Source organism: Pinus tabuliformis, chromosome X (assembly GCF_031772625.1).
Source record: "Pinus tabuliformis cultivar Carrire ecotype Pingquan chromosome X, CPIR1, whole genome shotgun sequence".
In the NCBI taxonomy this organism is placed as follows: Eukaryota; Viridiplantae; Streptophyta; class Pinopsida; order Pinales; family Pinaceae; genus Pinus; species Pinus tabuliformis.
In genome coordinates this window covers 272,987,492-273,013,130 of record NC_142308.1, presented here as the reverse complement: position 1 = coordinate 273,013,130, position 25,639 = coordinate 272,987,492, and the positions used below count along the sequence as shown (strand labels likewise).

Sequence of the window (25,639 nt, the reverse complement as noted above, 5' to 3'; positions counted from 1 at the left end):
TAATGAAAATATAAAATAAAATGTTAATATCCAAAATTAAAATATTACATATATATTTTATATTTTAAAAACTAAGTTAATTAGCACCTAAAACTCATGAATGATTTCAATAAAAACTAGCAATTGCCCTAAAAAGTGCAAAGAGAGGCCGATAGATTTTTTAAATTGGAAAATTGGTCTGAGGATAATATTTGTAGATATGTATGTCGTATACCATATGTATTGGCAAATTTAAATTTTATATTTCCATCCGAGATTGCTTTTCAATGCTTTGGTACACTAATTATAATTATATTTCCCGGTGGCATTACCATATTTTCCAAAAGCAATTCAATGCTTGTGCTCAGGATATTTAAAAGCTATTCTATTCCTTCTCAAATAAACAGAACAACTGTTCAGTTTGCATGGAAAAAACACTTGAATGACCAGGTGTGAGTCACATACATTTCCGCCCAATTGGATAAAACAATTGATTAATTGGCATACAAGAAAACTAATAAGAGGAACAAATTAGCCACTGCAACTAGTTACTGCAAGAACACCAAATTAAAGAAGAAAAATGATGAAGTAAAGAAATGTTGGTGCCGGATAATTGCAAGAAAGAATCTCAAATCTGTTTAAGCTTAGTCTCCAGCATTTCAAGTTGGCAAAGTACTCATGTATATCCATCCATAAATGCATGCCTCCTGAGGAGGAAGGTACAAGTGAAACATCTGAACCTTCATTGAGTAAAGGTAACCCCTCATTGTAATCATTTCCAGACTAGTATACCCATACAAACAAGGTTTCTGCAAAGATGAAGCATCAGCATAGACCCTTCTATTTAACAAAAAGGGGTTTACTGCTTAGTCAGGAGCACCCTTAAATAGGCAAGACGTAGTATTGAAAATTCTATCGTGTCCAAAAGAAAGATCAATGGTTGAATAACAGGAAAGTTGTTTCCTCCGTAGAAGTTGAAAGATATATTAGGCCCTTGGTTAATGCTTTGACTGTTGCTGCACAGATAGGGGTAAGGATATTAGTTCTTTCTCAATAATGAGACAGTTAATGTTGCTCAAACAAGATGAATAAATGTTTTGTATGATTACAACCAACCTGACACTATAACAAAACTCAAAAGGAATGCTTGAATTATCAACTGCCAATGGAGAGTTCTGTGTCTGCATATGATACTATTACCTTCAAAACTCGTTAGTCAATTGGGAAAACCTCCAAAAGGGGGATTATATACAAAAAAAAAAAAAAAAATTGTAATCACTCACATTTGATGTAAGGTTTTTGTAAACTGGATCAGCCAACTGTGTAAATGAGGTGCCAGTGTCAAAAAGGGCCTGAAAGTCTGTTTTGACATTGGCATTTCCCACGTAAAAGTCTGTCACATTTACATTATATGCTGATGAGCTACAATCCAATAAACACCTTATGATATAAGAGTCTAAATGGTAACTCTGAAGTACTTTTAAAAAAATTGGGTTGAATGCATAGAGCTGACACTCACGATGTATTATAAAAAGGAGTTTTGTTTTGGTCTGAACTCCCTTTATCTCCAAAGGAAAACCTTCCAACATTTGAATCGTCTGGGAAGCACATAGAGAAAGAATTTGATACAAGGCCTGAATTGTACAAAATGCTCGGGACAGAGATATCATCAATGCCAAGCCCAAGTAGACCATCAGGAGCCGCACCTAGTAGAAATGAGCCTGTTTGTACACTTCCACACCTATCAATTGCAACAAGCAAAGACCCACTCAACGAGTGTTCATTCATGTGTAGCACTTAAGAATGGAAAAACATTGACAGTGCAGAGTAATTTTCAGGTCATGTCACATGGTCTAATTCAGTATGGCCTCAGACTGAAATCTAGAGGCAGAAAACCCACTTCTAAAAATTCTAGTCCTGTAGAGAGGAGCAGTATGAGTTTTCTGTGCCTCAACTGTCTTAAAATATTACACCGAAAAATGACCTCATTATCAACTGATTTGAACAGGAAGAACACTAAATCTTCATAACAGTCATATTCACTTTCAACAACAAGAAACAAATCATACCCAAACGTGATAGATGCCTTCACCATTCCTTCCTGTGACCCATCTCCAAGAGTCAGATAAAGAATATCCTCCACTAAAGTTCCTGCAGTGGATGTATTTGCAGAGAGATATTGAACGCTGTATGGGCATTGATCACTAAGTTTGGAGCATTCATTTTTTAATTGACAGAGAGTATTACTACAAGCAACTGACTTGCTTGTCTGCGAGGCTGATGGACTGTAAGTCTGTAAAATGATACCCTGTTTAAATAAGAATTAAATATCAGCAAAAGAGAATCCCATTTCAAGTCGAGGCATACAAACAGATACTATTAAGCTGAGGAGTTTCATTATCAAGGGAACCCACAGAAACACAAGATATGAAGAAGACTGGATATGCAACAAAATAGCCTTTTTCCTGCAACTGTTGTGGAAATCTAACTGAACAATCCTTTGCAATTCCCATCGATCCAGCACATTTTCAGTTTTTTGACCTCAGTGGTTGATTCAAACATACCAAACAACCCAGAACGGTGAACATCTGTGATCAGGAAATGTTTCCCGTGTGAAAGCAGGACTGGTCACCTGATTCAAGTCAAAATGGCAACAGAAACATGCCGGAAAGAGGGCTATTTTATAAGTTGTTCTGTAATTAGGAATCAATTTAACTTGCTCCATTTGCACTGAAGACGAGTTACTTTCATGACAACAAATAATGCAAATGCATTTAGTAAATGGAAAAATGTTGTGGATATGAGAGAAGCCGTTAATGTCATCCATAAGGAAGAAATTTTGTCACTTTATCACAACAATGAGGCTCTGAAAGGCCAATGCGATATTCATACATGTAGTCAGTAATAGAAAATATGACTAAAAGCCTTCAACAGTATTTAGACTTCTTCACATAAACCTACATCTCCTGGTAAATTATATTAACCTATTTTCGGTGGATTCAATAATTGGAAGAATCTGTAAATCCTGAAAGCTAGGTCAACCACTTCAAGAAAAGATGGTTAAAAATAAGGTTTTTATTTGAATTGATTGACAAAATCCAATTTCAAGCATCAGGACAGATAATTTATTGTAATCTGTGAAGTATATCTTATATATCTTTTACCCTGCGATTTCTTAAGTATTAAAATGTTTTCAATTGAAATGAGTGGCTAGCTGCCTGACATTTTGGAAAAAGCAAAACTCTCTGGCTGGTAATCCATTAAATTAAATAGCATCAAGTCAACGAAACCACCCTGACAAGTTTAGGAAGCAAATCCAACAGATATACCCTGCAAAAGGAAAGGCTCTTGCTTGTCTTTACAGATGTACCTTGCATTTCTGCGATTGATGCAAGAGGGAACAATAAAGAAAATGAATCCGTTTCAATGCAGGAAAAGTTGTGGGAGGAGAATGTTAAGCACCAAAATACAACCAGATACCCTTATTGATTTTTATTATGATTTGGGGAAAAACAAACTGATGGACACAATAGCCCATGACTGAAATATCACCATTCATGTAATTTTCTATCCAGTCTCAGAAACCATAGTCTAAGTGGATTTCGTACCCAATCCAATAGAACATAATAGTTGATAACAAAGAACAAATCAAAACTATTAAGTTAATACCAGTAAGTTTAAAAGGGAAACGCTGAAAATACAATACATTTAATCCATAGCTAGCTGCAGAAGTAGGAGCGCACGCTTGGCAATCACAAGGCACCCAGAACACATCATTGCCCGTGTCAAGTGCTACAAGTAATGTTACGTTGGGAGTGCCCACTTGAACCATGGTGTAGAACAAACTGTCCAGACCAGAGAACAGGGAGTTAGGAGCCTAATGACAGATTGAATTACAATAATAGGGAACTTTATTAACTTTGATTTTGAATTTTGTAAACACCTTTGAGCACTCGAAAACAGGCGCTTTAATTGTATAATATCCTATCTAAGTATGAACTATAATGTCTATGCTATTATCAAGGATATAAGTTCTACAAGTATTAACATACATAATTTTATTTGGGTTCAATCCAAATTGAATATGCAACATAATTTAATTTGGGTTAAGTAATAGAGAAGGAAACAGAACTTACTATCCCAACTGCGAAAGCTTCAATGTTTCGTTCCCTTCCGAAAATGTAAGAGACGAATATTCGGTTAATTTACGACCATGGCGAACGGAATCATGATGATGCAGTGCCTTGTAATACTCATTGCTTCCCTGGACAGGCCAACCATCTGTATCTATCCCATGTTTCCAGGCCATCCACTCTTTTACTTCTTGAGAATATTTATGATACATCTGAAAACTGTTGGATTGCCCATTTGAATTCTGGAAGCCAAGAGATGTAAATAATATTAAATAACAAATAAATCTCAAAGTTGGGCATTCCATGAGGGAAAAACAAGTAGAACGTATTTGCACAAAATTTGAGCCAACTGAAAGCCCTGTTAGTTCTAACTGGTTTCTGACTCAATGATGTTAGTCTTTTTCTACCCCGTTCCTCTTGTTGGGCAGGGCAGGGCAGTGCAGGGCAGGGCAGATTATGTAATGACCCTTTGAATGTTTTGAGTCGATCAAATTTCACGATTAATTCTAACGTATTGGACAATGGAAATTGAAGAAGCCTTGCAATTTAATTTGAAAATATTGTATCGTATGTTGGCAAACTAAGGGAGGGGCATATATGTCTGTTATCAGACAGTTCTCAGAAGAAAAATTATGAACTGCGTTACAATTTATCATTTCTGTACCAAGGAGAGTTGAAGTGTCGTAGTGGACAAAAATTAAAAATGAAGAACAGTCGTATACTAAGGTCATCATTTGCGTAAGGACATGAAGTAACTTATGAAATCTGTAATTGACTATGCGTCGTTAGAGAAATGACGATTTCGTTGATAAGACCTTTACAATTTTAGCGGATATCTTACTGCTTACTGCGAATAATCCCGATAGCTCCGGGCAAGGAAAAGGCATTTACCGGTGGAGATCGCACTCAGACTATAGCTTTCAATCTCAAAGAATTGGTCTTCCTCCTCGATGGTAGATGAAGGTCTTCCTTTTCTGCTGGCCATGGTATGAAATTCAATCTCAGTTTCACAGTTTCCCTTCAATTGTGCTCCTTGAGTTGCAATTAGGTCTCCTCTCCATAAAAAGAATTTACCTGCTATCAAAATTATACTGTCCAAAAATTGTCAGTTGCAGAAGTAGCACTACTACCATAATGTGCGCGCTTTCATGAAGTTTGTAACTTTCATTTTTGCAGTAGACCTTTCTAAGCTTGACAATGTCCTCTGGTTTCCATCTAATGAGAAGTGAAAGATGATAAAAAATATTTGGGTGTTCGTAAAGGCACAACAGGGTAAAGAGAGCATTTATAATTTGATTGTTGACCTACATCCCTCTGTTTCTTTGTAGGTAGGGCCCTATTCAGAAGGCCAACCATAAGAAAAAATAGAATAGCTCCTGAAACTGCCACGGCAATCCCCCATATCAACAGCGTCAAATTCTTCGGATTTAGCAGCCATTCTTTCCCTGCCTTCAAAACCATCCATCTGATTTCGCGGTTCTCGGAAATGAAGCGTTTTGCATCACAGCTGGAGCACAGCGCATTATCCAGCAATAAATTCTATACCTAATTCAAACTGACTCTTCTCGAAGTCCGGCGGTGCGCACATATGTCAAATGGAAGCTCTCTCTCTATACAGATGCTCGCTGAATGTGGAAGACACGTGTCAATCACAGGGACAAAAGGACGACGAAAGTCCCTTTCAAAGGAAGGCCTATCGGCCTATTTAAAAACTTTTTAAAATTTAACATTTTAAAAACTAATTAAAACTGTAAAAGATAAATGAATAGCCTTTATAACTAGTTCTACTTTTTTTTGGGAGCCATATTCTAACTAGTTGGAGGAATTGCTCCAAACGTTATGGAAATTCCGGTCATATTTAAAGAAAATCTGGCCAGAAGTTTTGTAAATCCAAATTATAGTTGTTAAACTTCAAAATTTTAGGTGTCCTAAATGTTTTTGATTGTGTTGAATCCATTTCCACCATCAGAAACACGATTCAAACACTGCCTATATAAGATTTTTTGAAATTTTTTTGCCCAAATTCCAGCCACTTTTAGCCATCTGGGCACTTCCTCCGCCTCGTCTATTTTTGGATCTCTTCAACTGGTCAAGTGAGTAGTTCTCTTTGAATTCCACTTTTCCTTCCTCATCACAACTTTTAAAGAAATTTTTCTACCAACTTATTGGCAAAAAAAATTACCAAAAAATAAAATGAAAGCCAGTTAGCAGAAATTCAATGTGCATAACTACTTTAAGATGCATTAAAGACACGCTAGAGGAACCAAAAATTGGAGAGAAAACAACCCATCACTGCCCAGTGGCAATGCAACAACCTTCATGCTCTGTTACTTCCTGTAGAGTCTATATGTCAAAGCTGTCAGAGAACAAGGCGAACCAACAAATTGACCTTGATTAATTTAAATTTTTATTTATTGCTACAACAACATCCGGCGGCCTGCGTATTAGCGCGTGGAATCTATACCTCAAAGCTGTCAGAGAAAAAAAGGGACCAACAGATTGATCTTTATTAATATAAATTTTCAGAAATGTTTGGTGAACCAACCGCCGCCCTTCATAGGGCATTTTAAAATAATATTTAACCTTTTTTAAACTCGTGAAAATCAAAATTTAAATTTCTTTTAACGTGGAATTTTAACATATCGCAACCTCAAATTTAAATTTCTTTTGACGTGTAATTTTTAGCGTATCACTTCCCTAACGTGTTAGAACTTAGAAGCCCCTTGACGAGCTGTGACGTGTTCAATTTTGAACTTGACCAGGGAGTATTAAAGGCCTCAAATTTAATTTTTTTTTTAACGTGTAATTTTAGCATATCCCTTCTCGTGTTAAAAGCCTCAAATTTAAATTTCTTTTGACTAATTTTAACATATCACTTCTCTGATGTGTTAGAAGCCTCTTGACCGGCTGTGATGTGTTTAATTTTGAACTTGGCCAGACAACGTTCTGGAGATTAACTTCGTAGAATCTCTGCATAAAACTTCATGCGATCTTTCAGAACATATTACAACACAAAGCTACGGCTGGGGCTTACACACTGAAGCCCCAATATAACTTGCTCTCGCTCTTATACTGTTTTACCCCAAATTGCTCCTTCAATTGCTGTAGAGAGGCAGCTGATATTCTCATTGTGATTGTCTTGCACATCGATTGTATCAATGCAGGAACTCAATGGTAAGTACTATGCACACCCACCCTGCTTTTTTTAACGCTTCTTCTTCGTTATCGTCCTCTGATTATTATGATATTTGGGGTTTGGGGGTGCAAAGAATTTGGAGATGGGCAGTAGCTGCTGCGCAGCATCGATGAGGATGACTTGGAGGAGGGGTTTGTGAGCGATGCTGATTTCCATTCGGAAATAAGGGTGAAAAATCTTTGGAGGACGACGGAGCAGGGAATGACCCTTCTGTCGGGCGTGTCGGTGGACATATGTAAGGCGACGGTGGTGGGAGTAATAGGGCCCAGGGGGAGCGGAAAGTCGACATTCCTTAGGGTGTGGGGCTGAACAAAGTCTGGAAATCTCTCCTTGACAACCAGGGCATTACTAATTGTTGGAATATCTAATTCCTACTTGTCTCTAGTTGTATTCTCAATAAATAAAGAGAGTCTGAACTAGGAGAATCTGGCTCTGCATAACACTCTACATTACACATTAAATAGAATATATGGTTTTAAGGATGTTAGAACAACATCCTAAGAAATAAAAACTAATTCCTATATTGAGGCTACATGAACCAACTCTACTTATTCTAGGATATTCTCCATTATCTTTTACACTCCCCCTTAATGGATAATGAGTTCACATATATGCCTAACATCTCCTTAAACATTTGAAACTTAACTTTCCCAAGGGGTTTAGTGAAAATGTCTACAACATTATCACATGTATTACAATATTGTAATACATGTATCACATGTAAGGGAGAAAGTGCAATTTAAATAAATACATCCATGTGATAATGTTGCCTACATTTTCCGTAAGCCCCTTGGAAAAGTTAAGTTTCAAATGTTTAGGGAGATGTTAGGCATATATGTGAACCCATTCTCCATTAAGGGGGAGTGTTGAAGATAATGGAGAATATCCTAGAATAGGTAGAGTTGGTTCACGTACCCTCAGGATAGGAATTAGTTTCTATTTCTTAGTTTGATGTTTTAACTTCCCTAAAACCATGTGTTACACAGTAATTTGTCACCATTTGTCACCGTCCCTGTCACCCCTCTCCCGCACTTTGGAGGACTCATTCCGGGACCTGTGAGAAGTGACATAACTTGAAAACACTTGCATTATGTTCCCCTAAGTAGGGACTTCATATGCCCTGAAGACATCTCCTGCAGAATATCCTTAAAAAGTTCCCTTTTTCCATTAGCGCGGATCCACAGTGTATTACTTGCGCCAATGGGGGAAGTCCTCCAAAGAGGGCGCGGCAGTTGGCGCTCTGTCTCAGAGCTATACTCGCGCCAACCGAGTTTGGGAAATCTTTTTAACAAACGCACGCACGAATGTTTTTTCCTTTCGACTCATGAAGCTTTTTAAGGATAATGCCAATCCCATGGATGTCATGATTAATCTTATCTCCCTTTCCTCTATCCATAATAGCTTTTTAAGGATAAACCCAATCCCATAGATGGTGTGATTGATCTTATCTCCTTCTCCTCCATCTATAAAAGCTTGCTCTGTTGCCTTTGACAAGTTAGTGATAGTGACAGTTCGAGCATAGGGAGAAATATACTTTTAGAAGTCTAAGAGATTGCTGTAAGAGTCTTCTTTGCATTCATAATCAAAGAGAGAGAGGCTTGTTCCCAATCCCAACAAGCTTTGCAAGGCATATGTAGCTGATCACCCAGCCAAAGGAGGATTTGACGTGAGAACTATGGTTGTATTCTTCTTTGTTGTTTATCAATAATAGATGACTATCATTATGGTTCCAATTTTGTTGTTCATTGTAATGATGTTTGAGTTATATCTTTTCTGACCGATATATAATTGCATCTATTGGATTTTATGCTTGTATTTGTGTCGTTCTTTGCATGTGCAGGTGTCCATTCACGAAGATCGTGAGGATCGTAACTGACCAGAGCAAAGGAATGGGAGCGTCGACTCTTCTACAACACTAGCGTTGGAATCCAAGTAGGCTCTCATCATTTACCTTTAATTTGTAATTAGGAACTTGCGTGTTAGCATTGTTTGATTGTTGCTAGACCTGTTGGAAATAATACTGAGAGGGGGGGGTGAATCAGTATTATCTAGCAATTTAATAAATCTTCCTTATTTGATCTTTGAATTATTTTAGCATGTCAGTACCATAAAATAATGAGCATGAAAAACAGATAGTCACACCAAAGAACACAAGATGTAAGGTGGAAACCCAATGTGGGTGAAAACCACCTGCTGCAATATGTCTCTATCTTCTTTCAATTTAGAAAGTTCTTTTACAATGATTTTGTACTGGTGCAGTCCTTTACCAGTATGCAGGCTGCAACCTGCAGAGAGCTACAACTCTCTCTCTCTCTCTCGTTTTCCAGTCTACTCCTGGAAGGGAGCTACAACCCCCTACTTCTTTTCATAAAGCATCAACAAGTACATAACAGATATAGATCACTACAGATATCAGATCAGCAACAACAGAACTAACCCAGAACACCTTATCAATAGAGAAATTCAATCAACAGAACATCTTAAAACAGAGACGCAGTTTTTCTTTCTGTGGCCTGCGACCAGACGCCGTTAACCTTCTGCTACTCTGCGTCCACATGCAGATATCCTTCTGCTCCGCTGCGTGCCCACGCACTGTTCCTTTGACTGCTCCGCGTTCTGTTGCTTCAGGGACGCACCCAAAGATACTATTGCGCCGCGTCTTTCGCTACAGAGACGCACCTGAAAACACTATCGCGCCGCGTCCTTCTGCTTCAGAGACGCACCTGAACCTTGATCGCCCTGCGTCCCCACGCAGGTCTCTCTCTACTGTGCTGCGTCTCGGCGCACTTGCCCTTTACAGTACCTGCGTCCCGGCGCACTTTTCTTCCACTGAACCTGCGTCCCTTCAGATATAAATGATATGAAGACTTCAAGACTAACCCAAACAGTCAGATCTACAGATCTGATCATGCGCCATAGAGATCACAGTCCATTAGAAGATTCGCCCTCTTAGATCTGGACTAGATCTCACCAAATAAGATATTCAACCAAAGACAATGCTCAAACCAAATGAACTCCTTTGCTTTATATAGGCAAGCTCCTCCCCAAAACATGGAACAATACCACGAGCCGACACCATAGAAACACAAAACCGTCGGCTAGATACCACACAAGAAACCCCCACATTCTTTTTCTCTGCCTTGAAATGTGTGCACTGGGTGGACGCACCCCCTGAACGGCTGGCCAGCGTCGCTGGACGCGGACCCTGCATGGTGTACCTGCGGGTACGCACCTCCTGAACTGGTTTCCTGCGTCCTTCTTAATTTTCAACAAACTGAGAGCCTTGCCACTGGAGTTGCCATCAAGTACAACATCTGTAACATACAGTCATACCAGAAAACATAATGCCAACAATCTCCCCCTTTGGACTTGATGGCAACCTTACAAACTTCAGCTTCATTCTCCGCCTTTGACATCAAGGGCAAAGGGTATGCTCCCCCTAAGCTCATGCTCCTCCAGATCTGCAACAAATAACCAGAGATCCACCATGAAAGAGATAGAGACATATTGCAGCTATTTCCAAGATCTCCTTCTCCATAATGCCAACAATGCATTATGTGCTCCCCCTGAGCCTGTACCACCAATGAGAAGATGTTCAACAATAAGATGATGCATCAACAACCCCCAGCTTTTGCCTGAGGTATTCAAACGTGTCCCTGGGCAATGGTTTGGTGAGAATATCAGCAACTTGTTCCTTGGAAGGAACATACTCCAACTTGACTTTCTGTTCAAGCACTTGTTCCCGGAGAAAATGGTACTTGATTGGTATGTGCTTGGTTTTTGAATGCATAACAGGGTTCTTTGAGATGCTGATTGCACTTGTATTATCACATAAGATGGGGATTGGTGGTGTACAAGTGATTTGAAAATCCTGCAAAGTCTGCATCATCCAAAGAAGTTGGGTGCAACAAGATGCAGCAGCAACATATTCCGCTTCAGCTGTAGACAAGGTGATCGAACTCTGTTTCTTGCTGAACCAAGATACCAGTCTGGAACCCATAAAGAACGCACCACCACTTGTGCTTTTCCTGTCATCCACGCTTCCGGCCCAATCTGCATCTGTATAAGCATGAAGAGAAAGATCTGTATCTCTAGGATACCATAAGCCATAATTTTGAGTCCCTTGAAGATATTTGAAGATTCTCTTTACTGCCTGAAGATGAGTCTCCTTTGGATTTGCCTGAAATCTTCCAACTATTCCAACTGCATGCATGATGTCCGGTCGGGTACCTGTCAAATATAGTAAACTTCCAATCATAGATCTGTAGGTTGGTTGATGTACTGCTGCAGATTCATCATTTGCACTGAGACTACATCCTGTGACCATGGGTGTACATACTGGTTTTGCATCTTCCATGCCATATTTCTTCAAAATCTGTTTGAGATACTTGGTTTGAGATAAAAAGATTCCTCCTTCCTTTTGTTGGATTTGCAAACCAAGGAAATATGTCAGTTCTCCTAGCAAGGACATTTCAAATTCTTTCTGCATGATCGAGGCAAAACTTTGACTCATAGCTTCTTCATTGCTGCCAAAAATAATGTCATCTACATACACAACAAGTATTAGCAATTTTTCATTTTCAACTTTTATATACAGATTGCTATCTGCTGAACCTTTTGAAAAACCTTGTTGATGAAAATATTTGTCCAACCGATAGTACCAAGCCCTTGGAGCTTGTTTGAGACCATAGAGAGCCTTTTTCAATCGGCATACAAGATTTGGATCATTTCCAAGAATGAACCCATCTGGCTGTTCAACGTACACTTCTTCTTCCAAGTCTCCATTCAGAAAGGCTGATTTCACGTCCATTTGAAATACTTTGAAGTTTTGAAAACTTGAGAGAGCAAGGAACATTCGGATGGCCTCAAGTCTTGCAACAGGAGCAAAAGTTTCTTCAAAGTCTATTCCTTCTTGCTGCGCATACCCTTTACAAACAAGTCTGGCTTTGTTTCTAATTACTTCTCCATTTTCATTCAATTTATTTTTGAAGACCCATTTTGTTCCGATAACATTCTTATCCTTTGGTCTAGGAACCAGCTCCCAAGTGTTGTTCTTTTCGATTTGCTCAAGTTCTTCATCCATTGCTTTTACCCAACATTCATCTTTGCATGCTTCTTTCACATTTTGTGGTTCAGTAGAGGATAGTAATGCCAAATAGCTTGAGGCTTCTGCAACTGTTCTTCTTGTTTGTACACCTGCTTCTTTCTGCCCCACAATCTGAGATTCTGGATGATTCTTCTGAACATATCTGGATGGAGTTTTCTCTTCTATTCTTGTCTGCTCCTCTGGTTCTTCTTGAGGTTCTTCTTCTTCATCATTCTGTCTTTGAGGGTAGCCTTCATCTTCTTTGATATCTTCCCGATGTACTTGCCTAGGAATGTATCCCTTCTCATCAACCACCACATCAATGCTGTCAACAATTCTGCCAAGTCTTTTATTGTAGCACTTGTATGCTTTGCTATGTGGAGAGTAACCAAGAAGAATGCCTTCATCTGCTCTAGGTTCAAGTTTGCCAAGCTGCTCATCAGTATTCTTGATATAGCATTTGCTCCCAAAGATTTTGAAGTGCTTTACCGAAGGAGTTTTACCACTCCAGAGCTCATGAGGAGTTTGAGTGCTATTTACCCGGACATTTGTCTTGTTGAGAATAATAACCGCAGCATGTGCAGCTTCACCCCAGAAAGTTGCGGGAGTTCCTGATTCATCAAGCATAGCACGAGCCATTTGTTGGATTGTTCTGTTCATTCTTTCAACAACTCCATTTTGCTGAGGAGTTCTAGCTGTAGAGAATTCTCTCCTTATGCCATGTTCATCACAGAAATCGAAAAATTCATTTGAAGTAAATTCCCCACCTCTGTCGGATCTGAGGCACTTAATTTTGTGACCTGATTCATTTTCAACCAAGGCTTTGAAGGATTTGAATTTTTCGAAAGCTTCATCTTTGTGCTTCATAAGTCCTAACCAGACAAACCTGGAGAAATCGTCAATAAATAATATCAAGTATTCCTCTCCTCTAGGTGTTCTTTTCTTGAATGGACCACATGTATCTGTATGTACTAGCTCAAGAGGCATGCTAGCTGATCGTTCCTTCTCTGGAAAGTTAGTCTTGTTTTTTTTCCAAACTGACATGATCTGCATATGGTGTTGTCAGGAATTTTGATATCTGGAAGATCGCGAACTGCCTGATATTTGCATGCTTTCCTTATTTGTGAGAAGCTTAGATGTCCCAACCTTCGATGCCATAACCAGTGCTCTTCATCCTTGCTCAAATAGCATTGTTTTTGTCCTTCTTCAAATATGTACAGATTATTTGGAGTTCTTTTGCCTTTGAGTACTGTTTTACCTGTATCAAGATCACGAACAAGACATCCATTCGATCTGAAAATAACCTCGGTCCTTTGATCACACATCTGGCTGACACTTAGAAGATTATGCTTCAATCCATCAACATACAAAACATTTCCAGCCTTGACCGTTTATTTTAAAGGAGCAATCCCTTTTCCTTTTATAGTTGCAGGAGTATCATTTCCAAAAGAAACTTTCTTTCCCTTTTCTAAAGTAGAATAAGATTCAAGTTTTTCTTTATCACCTGTCATATGTTTCGAACATCCACTGTCAATGTACCATAGATTTTCCTGTCCCTCTGCATAAAATGCTATTCCACATCTTTCTGTTTGAGGTTCCTTTATTCTCCATGTTTTGGTGCTTGAGGCTTGCTCCTTTTTCTGCTGAAACCTGCTCCTACATTCAGATTCTTCATGACCAAAGTTATTGCAAATAGAACATTCGACTTCATTTTCAAGAACCGAAAAGTTGTTATAGGTCCTTTTTGTTATCCCTGTCATACTTCTTTGTTTTTGAGCTTCCCTAGTCATGATTGTTTTATATGCAACACATTGAGCTGCTTTGTGACCAAAATTATGGCTAGAAAAGCACTGTCCATTTAAGAAGCTTCTGCGGTTATTGAATCTACCTGCCAACTGATTGTAATTTCTATTTTCATCTATTCTTGAACCAAACTGAGAAGATTTTACCTGTGGCTGGTTGTAGCTTTTGTTCACCCTTAAGATGGATTGCCCCTGATAGTTTCTGTTTGTATTTTGTCCCTGCTTTACCTGATTATCTTCATTGTTCTTCTGCTCATTTCTTCTTGCCGCATCAAGATAACTTTTTGAGGTGGATGCTTGAGAGGTTTCTCCATTGTAACCCAAACCTGTCTTGTTTAGAGGAGACCGCTGCACATTGATAATCTCATCCAAAGTTTCAGATCCTTTGACAAACTTAAGATTAATAGCTTTTGTTTTCTCAATTTCTTTTCTGAGACCAACAATTTCACCTTCTAGTTTTTCAAGATGTTTTTCTTTTTCATCAATTTGAAATTGTAGAGTATCAATGATCACATTCTTTTCTTCTATACATCTCTTAAGTCTAGTAATTTCATCATAGAGGTTATTCACATCTACAGCATCCTCATAATCATCATCTTCAAATGCCATTAACAACTTATATTTATTACCTTGTTCATCTTCATCACTGTTTGATAAACCATCACTATCTTCATGGGTGTAGTAGCTTTTCTTATTTGCACTTTGTTTCTTGTTCCATCTAGCAGGTTCCTTTCCTTTATCCTTATAAGGACATTTTGCAGCATAATGACCTACTCTTCCACAAGCAAAGCATTTGAAAGGTAGCTTATCTCTGAACCTTCCAGAACCCCTTTGAAGATTTCTGACAAAATTTGATTCTTCTTCCTCTTCTTCTGGAACATGGCTTGCTTCATAGTAATCTTCTTTGCCTGATGCCTTAAAAGCAGCTTCCCTTCTGTCTGATGGACCTCCCTTTCTCATTTCATAAGCAGTTAGAATTCCATGTAGCTGAGACATAGTGAGAACACGGAGATTTTCCTTTTCTTCTATTGCAGATACTTTAGATTCAAACTTGGGGGATAATGATCTTAGAATCTTTTGAACTACTATAGCCTCTTTTATTTCTTCACCCAAATTTTTCATACAATTAACAATCTCATCTACCCGAAGAAAATAATTAGCAACACTTTCATCATTATACATCTTGAGAGTCTCATATTGAATCCTGAGAGTTTGAAGTTTAGCTTGTTTTACCTGTTCATCTCCTTCATAGCTCGTGACCATTTTGTCCCATATCTCTTTTGCTGATTTGAAGTGCATTACCTTCATGAATTCTGTTTGGGATATACTTCCTAGTAGAGTACTGACTGCTTTTGCATTTGTTTCATACTTCTTTTTCTCAGCTGGATCTGTAGGAGTAGCTGAAGGAAAAGCATAGCCTGTTTCTACAATGTCCCAAACTTCTGTACCAAGAGATTGAAGATATGCAGTAACTCTTACCTTCCAATAATTGAAGTTTTTCCCATCAAAAATCGGTGGCCTGATTGATGCTTCTCTCTCGTAGTTGCTCATGATGAACGATCTACCTTCAAGCGATCAAGCTTCTCTGAAGGACCTGCTCTGATACCAATTGTTGGAAATAATACTGAGAGGGGGGGGTGAATCAGTATTATCTAGCAATTTAATAAATCTTCCTTATTTGATCTTTGAATTATTTTAGCATGTCAGTACCATAAAATAATGAGCATGAAAAACAGATAGTCACACCAAAGAACACAAGATGTAAGGTGGAAACCCAATGTGGGTGAAAACCACCTGCTGCAATATGTCTCTATCTTCTTTCAATTTAGAAACTTCTTTTACAATGATTTTGTACTGGTGCAGTCCTTTACCAGTATGCAGGCTGCAACCTGCAGAGAGCTACAACTCTCTCTCTCTCTCTCGTTTTCCAGTCTACTCCTGGAAGGGAGCTACAACCCCCTACTTCTTTTCATAAAGCATCAACAAGTACATAACAGATATAGATCACTACAGATATCAGATCAGCAACAACAGAACTAACCCAGAACACCTTATCAATAGAGAAATTCAATCAACAGAACATCTTAAAACAGAGACGCAGTTTTTCTTTCTGTGGCCTGCGACCAGACGCCGTTAACCTTCTGCTACTCTGCGTCCACACGCAGATATCCTTCTGCTCCGCTGCGTGCCCACGCACTATTCCTTTGACTGCTCTGCGTTCTGTTGCTTCAGGGACGCACCCAAAGATACTATTGCGCCGCGTCTTTCGCTACAGAGACGCACCTGAAAACACTATCGCGCCGCGTCCTTCTGCTTCAGAGACGCACCTGAACCTTGATCGCCCTGCGTCCCCACGCAGGTCTCTCTCTACTGTGCTGCGTCTCGGCGCACTTGCCCTTTACAGTACCTGCGTCCCGGCACACTTTTCTTCCACTGAACCTGCGTCCCTTCAGATATAAATGATATGAAGACTTCAAGACTAACCCAAACAGTCAGATCTACAGATCTGATCATGCGCCATAGAGATCACAGTCCATTAGAAGATTCGCCCTCTTAGATCTGGACTAGATCTCACCAAATAAGATATTCAACCAAAGACAATGCTCAAACCAAATGAACTCCTTTGCTTTATATAGGCAAGCTCCTCCCCAAAACATGGAACAATACCACGAGCCGACACCATAGAAACACAAAACCGTCGGCTAGATACCACACAAGAAACCCCCACATGCTTTTTCTCTGCCTTGAAATGTGTGCACTGGGTGGACGCACCCCCTGAACGGCTGGCCAGCGTCGCTGGACGCGGACCCTGCATGGTGTACCTACGGGTACGCACCTCCTGAACTGGTTTCCTGCGTCCTTCTTAATTTTCAACAAACTGAGAGCCTTGCCACTGGAGTTGCCATCAAGTACAACATCTGTAACATACAGTCATACCAGAAAACATAATGCCAACAAGACCCATTCTGGGCTAGTGGGGATCGCCTCTGTCTGCAGAGGGGATTTACCTCGTCAACAATTTGGCGACTCCACTGGAGAGTTAGCTTGTTGTTTGATTTGTAAACTTTAGACGGAGCCTGAAGTACGGCCAGATAGCCTTCGAAACGCTATTGCTTTGCATTAGCGAAGTAGATCAATGCCACTTCAATCAATCTCCGGTTTGGTTTACGAACTAAACAGCTTGGAGTTTGTCTTGCCTCTTTGGTTTTTCTTGTTTTGCTTGCTTACTCAGCTTTCTGGGTTGATTCTTTGGTTGTCTCTTGCTTCTTGGTCTGTCTCGGTACTGCTGGCCTAGTCTTGGATTGCTTGTTTTTTATTTTAACATAGCAAACTCAATTGGCGCTCTTTTTTGCATGACAGTCGCGCCATTGGCACTGCTTACAGCCCGCGCCAATCCTCAATTGGCGCTACTTTTAGCCTGAAAGTCGCACCAGCCCGGGGAACCTTTTAGAGTTTGCTTGTTTTGAGCCTTCCAAGCTTGGTTTTTGTGTCTGGATACTTCCTCTCAATCACTTGAGTGTGTTAGAGTCTTGTTTGATTGGTTTTTGGCCTTTACCCTTTGGGTGTTTGCCTTTTTCTACCGATTTCACATTTTAGCCCTAGGGCATCTAGTGGCTTTATGCAATCGAGCCTTCCTTAGGAGTTTTGGTTTTCTGTTGGTTCAGTCAACTTTTTGGTTACTCTCTTGCACTTGTTCAGTGATTGTTAAGCTTTTTATTGTGTTCTTCGAGCAATTTACCTCTTTTTCGTTTGGGTTTCGCTTGGCTTCGTTTGGGCTTAGATTACATAGCTCATTGAGGTCTTTGTGATTTTTCTTGGTTTGAAAGATTGCCTTGGTGTTTCAGGGACTTGATTGTGTTTTCATTGAGTGAAATTTGTTTCTTTTACTCTTTGTTATTATCTCTCAAAATTTGTTTAGTGCACTTTGCCATTGAAAAGAAAACGAACAATCTCTTTTGCTTTGAATTAGTTAATGGAAATTCGAGTTTTTCGTTGTTGTTAGCGATTAGTGACCTTAAAGAAAAGTTTTGTTTATTGCCATTAGCTGCATTAGAGTTATTGTTGATTGTTTTATGGTCATTTTGTTTGATTGAAAGATCTCAACTCTCTCGTAGCTAGCGTTCATCGAATGAAATGATATATTTTGGCATATAACTTGCATTTAGGAAATTGTGAGAGATTACATACGGTAGGACCTGGAAACTGAAACCTAATAAAAAATCAACTGTAAAATGAATTGAATGAATCTAAAAACGCATTGGAACTTAACGCATACATCTAGAGGTCTAGGCTAGAGACGTGTTCCGGCGTCATTAAACCTAGTCACTGTTGTTTCACATTAAGGTTGGGTGATTCCTCCTTTTGTGACTCAATAGTGTTCTAGCACGGATTTGTGCTCCCACGTACCGTCGAGTATATGGGGAGACCCCACCAGGTTATCATCCTTTATCCATAGGAAGCCGTGTTTGCCGCCTTACAAGCTGTAACGCACTGAACACAGCATTCGGGAAGATTGACTGTCGTACGGAAAGTCCTTGGTTTTCATATGATTGCCAAGGTGTATATGCAGTTTTACGGATTGTCTGGTAAACCCTTTGCCTAGTTTCTCCAGAGTAGTCACTTTTGATCCTTTTCGGACTCCCTAAAAGAAAAGGCTCACCTGAGCATTTTGTCACTTCGGGCTCATTAAACATTCGAAGGAGACTAGAGTCATCTTTTTGTCCTTTTCTAAACTCTTAAAAAGTGAAAAGGTCAAGTTCGGTTCCTTTGTCTTAAAATTTATTCGGCCACGATTCACATTTACCTGGTTAGATCTTGTTTGCGTTAGCTTGAGTAGGTTTCTTTTTCGATGGCAACTTTTTCGGGGTTCACCAACCCAGGGATCCCCTCTGACGGAAACCCTGGTCATTTCGCTCCTTTTGGGAATGTTGGTGCTCCTTACATGACAACATTGTCCCTCCCAGGGTTAACTGTTGGGTTGCCTGTTTGGTTGTTCCCAACCTCTTTGGTCCCTGCCGTCTCAACTTCTGGTCAATCAGTCCCTCCACTTGAACAACATCATGTTGATTCTAAGGTGGACCTCTCCCCTTCTTCGCCTGTTTCTACGTCCTCATCTTCTACTTCGCCTGGTGAAAGTCTAGATTCGAGTAACCAGGTGACTAAGAAGAAGATGAAGAAGAAGAAGTCTCCTAAGGGAGAGGCTAAAACTACAGCTAGTCCCTCGAGTACACCTACCATCGGGCCACCTTCTGCTCCTCCGCGGAAAGTCAAATTTCCTTGTAGATTATGCAAGGATGACCATCTTCTGCACGATTGTCTTGGCATTCCCAGGGTCTTAGAAGTATGGTCTCACGATCCGGCCCGCCCCTCATCGTCCTCTGAAGCTCACGGCGATGCTACTCTATCAGCTGGAAATGGTAAGGGAAAAGGGAAGATTCGAATCCCTTGTAGACTTTGTGAAGGCAATCATCCCCTTCACCTTTGTCCGCTCATGGATAAAGCCTCTGTTGTCTTGGAAAGTCTTACAACTCCTTCACCCCAACTACCCATTGGCTATCAACGTCTTTCTGCAGCCGCAGATCGTCCCCCTGTTGACAAAGAGATTGATTCAAATTCTTCTCGTGTCCAGGCCCCTCTTCCCGAACTTGGATGTGCCAAGCCTGTTCCAAACCAACCATTGGTCGGAAAGAGTGTCGACTCGAGTTCACCACCCGTCGACCACTCTGTTTCAGAAGAGCATCATTTCCATGTTCTTCTCGTCTCCTCAGATTCTCCTGAGTCCGGAAATGACTCTCCTATCCCAGCTACTCCCGAGAGTCCTGCTTCGGTTCTTTTAGAGTAGGGGGGCAATCATACGATTCCCCCACCAAGTAGCTCAGTCATTTCCTTCGACTGGAGTCATTTGACCACCTCCCGCCTTCCATCCCATGTGCCTTTCTGGGTCACGGTACACGCCTATAATAGGGCAATACCTGGCACTATTTTGGATGAGGGTGCATCTGTCAGTCTTATGCCTGCCACTACTTGGCAAGCTTTGGGTTCCCCACAGCTTGTGCCAGTCGCGCCGAATCTGACAGCTTTTGACGGAGGAACTAGTCAACCATTAGGGATCCTTCCAAAGTTCCCTGTTACTTTGGGAGGCAAAACCGTCTATATAGACGTATCGGTTACCCAAGGTGCTTTAGATTTTCATCTTCTCCTTGGCTGTGACTATGTATATGCCATGGGGGCCCTGGTCTCTTCACTTTTCCGTGTGGTTTGCTTTCCACACGATGGAAGGATAGTGACTATAGATTAATTATCGTCCGTTCGTCCCTGGGTGCCTCCTGCGCAGTTGTCATCCCCTCCTGGTTTTCATCCACCAGTTGCATCTGCCCCACCACAGATCAACTATGTGGCCACTTATCCCGTGCCTGGATCTAGTGATGCCGCCATTGTGCATAGTGTCCTGGGGGCATTGGGTCCTGACTTCCGAGATATTACCCTTCCACCCGGAGTGGCACTTTTGGAAGCCCCGACTTCCTGTTCATTCTAATGAAGTTCGGGCGGAGCATAGTTCGTTTTCCTATGTCAAGCTCCTTAAAAAATGAAGCTAGGTCTGGCGGAGCATAGTTCGTTTTCCTATGTCAAGCTCCTTAAAAAATGAAACTAGGCTTGGTCGGAGCATAGTTCGTTTTCCTGTGTCAAGCTCCTTAAACAATGAAAGTAGGTTTCCGAGGATAGTTTTGATCTTGTGGCGACCTCGTTAAAAAATAAAACAAGGGTTATGAGGATAGTTCTTTTACTGCGTCAACCTCATTAAAAAATGAAACAACTCCCTTTCCAAATCGAGTCTTTTGATTAAGATCTCGTAAAATACAAGTCGAGTCTTTCCTAGATCTCGAGAGTGAACCTTCATTCCATCCACTATGTTGAACGCAATGAAGCTTGGGCGGCATGTACCTCATTTTGCGTTATTATGCTGGGGGCATGCGAACTTATAACAAGCATAGTTTTTCGTTTCAAGCTTGTGTAAACATGAAACCGAATCCAAGCAGAGTTCTCCATGGTTCAAGCTTGTGTAAAAATGAACCCATACCCATTTTACATCTCGTGATTGCCGTTATTTCGCTAAATTCTGTTAGATGAGCCTTGGTTGTTTCATTCCATTGCTACCATCTCTTTGGCTTATCATATGCTTTCACTTGGTTGTTTATCCTTTCCTGAGGAACCGCAGCGATGAGTGGTTTTATTAGCCAGCCTCTTGACCATTATATGTTTTGAGCAATTCCACCATTACCGGAACCAGTTGCTACCCTTTATACCACTCGTTCCTCCAGGACGAGTCTCCTTTTAAGCTCTTTTCTGACTCGTAAAAGATGAAAAGATAGCCGAGTATTTTTCCTTTTTTGACTCGTTAAAGAGAATAAAAATGGAGGTCTACTTTCAGCTCTTTTCCGACCATTTAAATGTGAAAATATCGCCGAGTTACCCCTCTTGACTCGTTAAACGTGAATAAGAGGCGATCATCTTTAAACTCTTTTCCGACCGTATAAAAAACGAAAAGATTGTCGGGCCCTTGTCGTTTTAGGCTCGTTAACGGTTACGAAACGACGTTATTTCGATCACTTTTTTATTTTTTCAGGTCGAAATCACTACTCATGAAAAGTACTCCTCGATCGTAATGGTCGGGCGGTTCTTTTGAGCATTGTTTTATACTTTTTCGGGCTCGAGAGACACAACTTTACGAAAAAGGACACCCTTGGAGTTTTCTTTTCTGTTGTCTTTTCAAACTCTCTAAACATGAAAAGACGCCGAGTTCTTCCTCTGTCAGACTCGTTAAAACCTGATGACATTGGATTCCGTCGAAATGACGCCTCACAAGCATATGTTATCCCTGTCAAGCTTGTTAATAAAAATAACTGGGGTACTCGCCAGAAATGGTGGGGGAAAATGGAACCATAATTATTGTCATGTCGGCAGTATGTCGCTCTTGAACATGGCACTTTATTTGCATTCGTGTCTGGGTGGGGACATCTCATCTCGTTTTTCACTTGCCTCTGTGGGTTTGGGTGATCCTGTTTGACCTCTCATCTGCTCATTGCCTCGTCACCATGACCTTTGATCCATTGATGTCAAATACTGCCAAGTCCACTGTCGTGCCGCCGATATGTTCAAGAGAAGTTGACCTCTGTAGAATAACAACCTCCCTCTGATAGCTCGTATAATTCTGATTCACCACAACATTCTTCCTCTATCTCGTGTCGATGATGTGGGAAACACTATGGCCCACCTTCGATCAAGGTCACTTCCTGTCGATTTCAGCTCATTATCCAGGAAGCTGATCTAGAGACTCCCTTCCGGTGCCTTGGAGCCTGCATGCCTCAATGGCAGGTTCTTCATGTTCGACGTGAGGTTTTCATCATTGGCCTCTGATTGAATGATTCTACAGGTGTTCGACGCCAGCTCACTGATTCGCACGCCGTAGATTGTACCTATAGTACCTTGAGGGCCATTGTCATTATTGGTGGTACCTCTCGCATCTGTTAACAGCTTCCACTATTGGCTGGTAATCAGATGATGTTCATGCATGTTCGACTTCAACTCATGTATTCGCATGCTTGGACTTGTACTTTGTTCGGGTCGAGATGGAGCGCAAGACCCTGGATTTTGTTTGTTGGAATCCAGGATGCGATTTTGTGGATTATTGTGATTATTACATGACTCATTCACTGGATGGCTGCGACCATGCCTGAGTCTATTCATCGATCCTCACTGGATGGCTGCGCCCATACCTTGGATCTAGATTATTATGTACTCTGTTATGGATGGCTGCGCCCATACCACATATATCATGTACTTGAGATATCAGTTGTACCTCTCTATGCAGATTCTCCGGCAGCAGCATTTTCAGTTGCATGTATTCTTGTAAAGCATTTCACCCCTCTCTCTCGGGCCTCGTGCTTTAGGGGGCATCTATTACACAGTAATTTGTCACCATTTGTCACCGTCCCTGTCACCCCTCTCCCGCACTTTGGAGGACTCATTCCGGGACCTGTGAGAAGTGACATAACTTGAAAACACTTGCATTATGTTCCCCTAAGTATGGACTTCATATGCCCTAAAGACATCTCCTGCAGAATATCCTTAAAAAGTTCCCTTTTTCCATTAGCGCGGATCCACAGTGTATTACTCGCGCCAATGGGGGAAATCCTCCAAAGAGGGCGCGGCAGTTGGCGCTCTGTCTCAGAGCTATACTCGCACCAACCGAGTTTGGGAAAGCTTTTTAACAAACGCATGCACGAAGGTTTTTTCCTTTCGACTCATGAAGCTTTTTAAGGATAATGCCAATCCCATGGATGTCGTGATTAATCTTATCTCCCTTTCCTCTATCCATAATAGCTTTTTGAGGATAAACCCAATCCCATAGATGGTGTGATTGATCTTATCTCCTTCTCCTCCATCTGTAAAAGCTTGTTCTGTTGCATTTGACAAGCTAGTGATAGTGACAGTTCGAGCATAGGGAGAAATATACTTTCAGAAGTCTAAGAGATTGCTGTAAGAGTCTTCTTTGCATTCATAATCAAAGAGAGAGAGGCTTGTTCCCAATCCCGACAAGCTTTGCAAGGCATATGTAGCTGATCACCCAGCCAAAGGAGGATTTGACGTGAGAACTATGGTTGTATTCTTCTTTGTTGTTTATCAATAATAGATGACTATCATTATGGTTCCACTCTTGTTGTTCATTGTAATGATGTTTGAGTTATATCTTTTCTGACCGATATATAATTGCATCTATTGGATTTTATGCTTGTATTTGTGTCGTTCTTTGCATGTGCAGGTGTCCATTCACGAAGATCGTGAGGATCGTGACTGGCCAGAGCAAAGGAACGGGAGAGTCAACTCTTCTACAACACTAGCGTTGGAATCCAAGTAGGCTCTCATCATTTACCTTTAATTTGTAATTAGGAACCTGCGTGTTAGCATTGTTTGGTTGTTGCTAGACCCATTTTGGGCTAGTGGGGATCGCCTCTGTCCGCAGAGGGGATTTACCTCGCCAACACAATGTATTCTATTTAATGTGTAATGTTGATGAACAATGTAGAGCATTCTGCACAGCCAGACTCTCTTGGGTCAGACTCTCTTTATTCCTCTCAGCCCAGGACAGGCCAAGCCCACGAGGGGCAAGGCCCTCAGGGCTCTGATACCATGATAAAAATGGCAATGTTTGTATTACTGAAAATAAAACCCACTGGTCAAGAGTCTGAATCAGGAGAGTCTGCCTCTGCAGAACGCTCTACATTGTTCATCAACATTACACATTAAATAGAATACATGGTTTTAGGGAAGTTAGAATAGCATCCTAAGAAATAGAAACTAATTCCTATTCTAAGACTACGTGAACGAATTCTACCTATTCTAGGATATTCTCCATTATCTTCAACACTAACCTCGAGGTGCTCGCCCTCCCGACACCGTGTGGGCATGTTTTTCCAAAAACCAGGCCTCTTCGAAGGTCGGTAATCATTTTGATGCACAATTCCTTTTAATATTTATTATCTGTGTCGGTTTCATCTCGTTCATTCAATGGAAGCGTTACGGATAACATAAGTTACGAGCCGGTGCTCCGCGGGGAGAAGTTGCCAGACGACAAAGTCGTTGAGTATTTGGGCTCGGCTGATTTGGACTCCTCGCTGGTCGTTAGATCCGCCAGCAATCTGTCTTTGGGGCAGGCGCTGCGGGTGGCCCTGGCCAGGGCTCTCGCCAATGATCCCGAGGTCGGCCTTGCTTTCTCTAAATTCGGTTGCTATTTTTGTGGGAATTGGGGATTTTTCAGGGCTATAAGGAAAATTTTGTCAGTTTTTATCTCTCAATTCGGTTGTGGTTGTGAGAAATAGGCGCTGCTGCTCGACAAGTCGACGAGCGCCCTGGATCCCATATCCACTGAGCACATCGATGAATTGATTGAGACGCTGAAAAGGGGATGACCATTATCATGGTCTCCCACAGCGTGAAACAGATTCAGAGAATCGTCGACCTCGTCTTTCTGTTGGTGGATGGGCAGATCGTGGAGACTCTGAAACCCTACCAGTTGTGCAATGCAAAGCATCCCACGGCTCTCAAGTTCCTTGAATTGAGCTCTTGAATTTCATTATCACAAACAATGCAATTGAATGAATGAAATTTGAAGGAATGAATTCTTCTGTAGTTAATTTTCTGTCCGCGTGTCCGGTCAGAAAGCAATTGCTATTGTTTTTTTCAGGGACAAGAAATTGCAACTGTTATGCTTTTATTCTCTCTTAATAAAATGAGTGAGGATGTCCGGCCATTATTGGAAACGGTAGGCTAACTAGTTTGTAAATTTGTTTTCGAAAATTATAGAAATTTTAGTAAGATATTGTAAATTTGTTTTGAAAATTATAGAAATTTTAGTAAGATTTTGATTAGTAGGGATTTTTTAAAA

The 25,639-nt window shown here is 40.7% G+C and overlaps 1 protein-coding gene and 1 pseudogene across 5 annotated transcripts; one reads left to right on the top strand and one right to left on the bottom strand.

Annotated features, from left to right (window-relative positions):
- Window positions 1-729: 729 nt before the first annotated feature.
- Window positions 730-5,141, bottom strand: LOC149139444 (aspartyl protease family protein 1-like). Of its 5 annotated transcripts, XM_089447223.1 has the most exons (8): window positions 5,004-5,141; window positions 4,116-4,354; window positions 3,686-3,824; window positions 2,049-2,287; window positions 1,499-1,720; window positions 1,263-1,401; window positions 1,096-1,172; window positions 730-995 (listed from the first exon to the last, which is right to left on the bottom strand). In XM_089447223.1, the coding sequence occupies exons 2-8, from the start codon at window positions 4,322-4,324 to the stop codon at window positions 839-841; spliced, it is 1,182 nt and encodes a 393-aa protein (XP_089303349.1). In that variant the 5' UTR covers window positions 4,325-4,354; window positions 5,004-5,141; the 3' UTR covers window positions 730-838. The 5 variants fall into 5 exon arrangements, with proteins under 5 accessions (XP_089303349.1, XP_089303348.1, XP_089303347.1 ...); XM_089447222.1 differs by lacking the exon at window positions 5,004-5,141 and having other exon boundaries at window positions 1,096-1,160; window positions 4,116-4,787; XM_089447221.1 differs by lacking the exon at window positions 5,004-5,141 and having other exon boundaries at window positions 4,116-4,785.
- Window positions 5,142-7,270: 2,129 nt separating this feature from the next.
- LOC149139443 (ABC transporter I family member 17-like) lies at window positions 7,271-25,321 on the top strand (annotated as a pseudogene).
- Window positions 25,322-25,639: the final 318 nt, after the last annotated feature.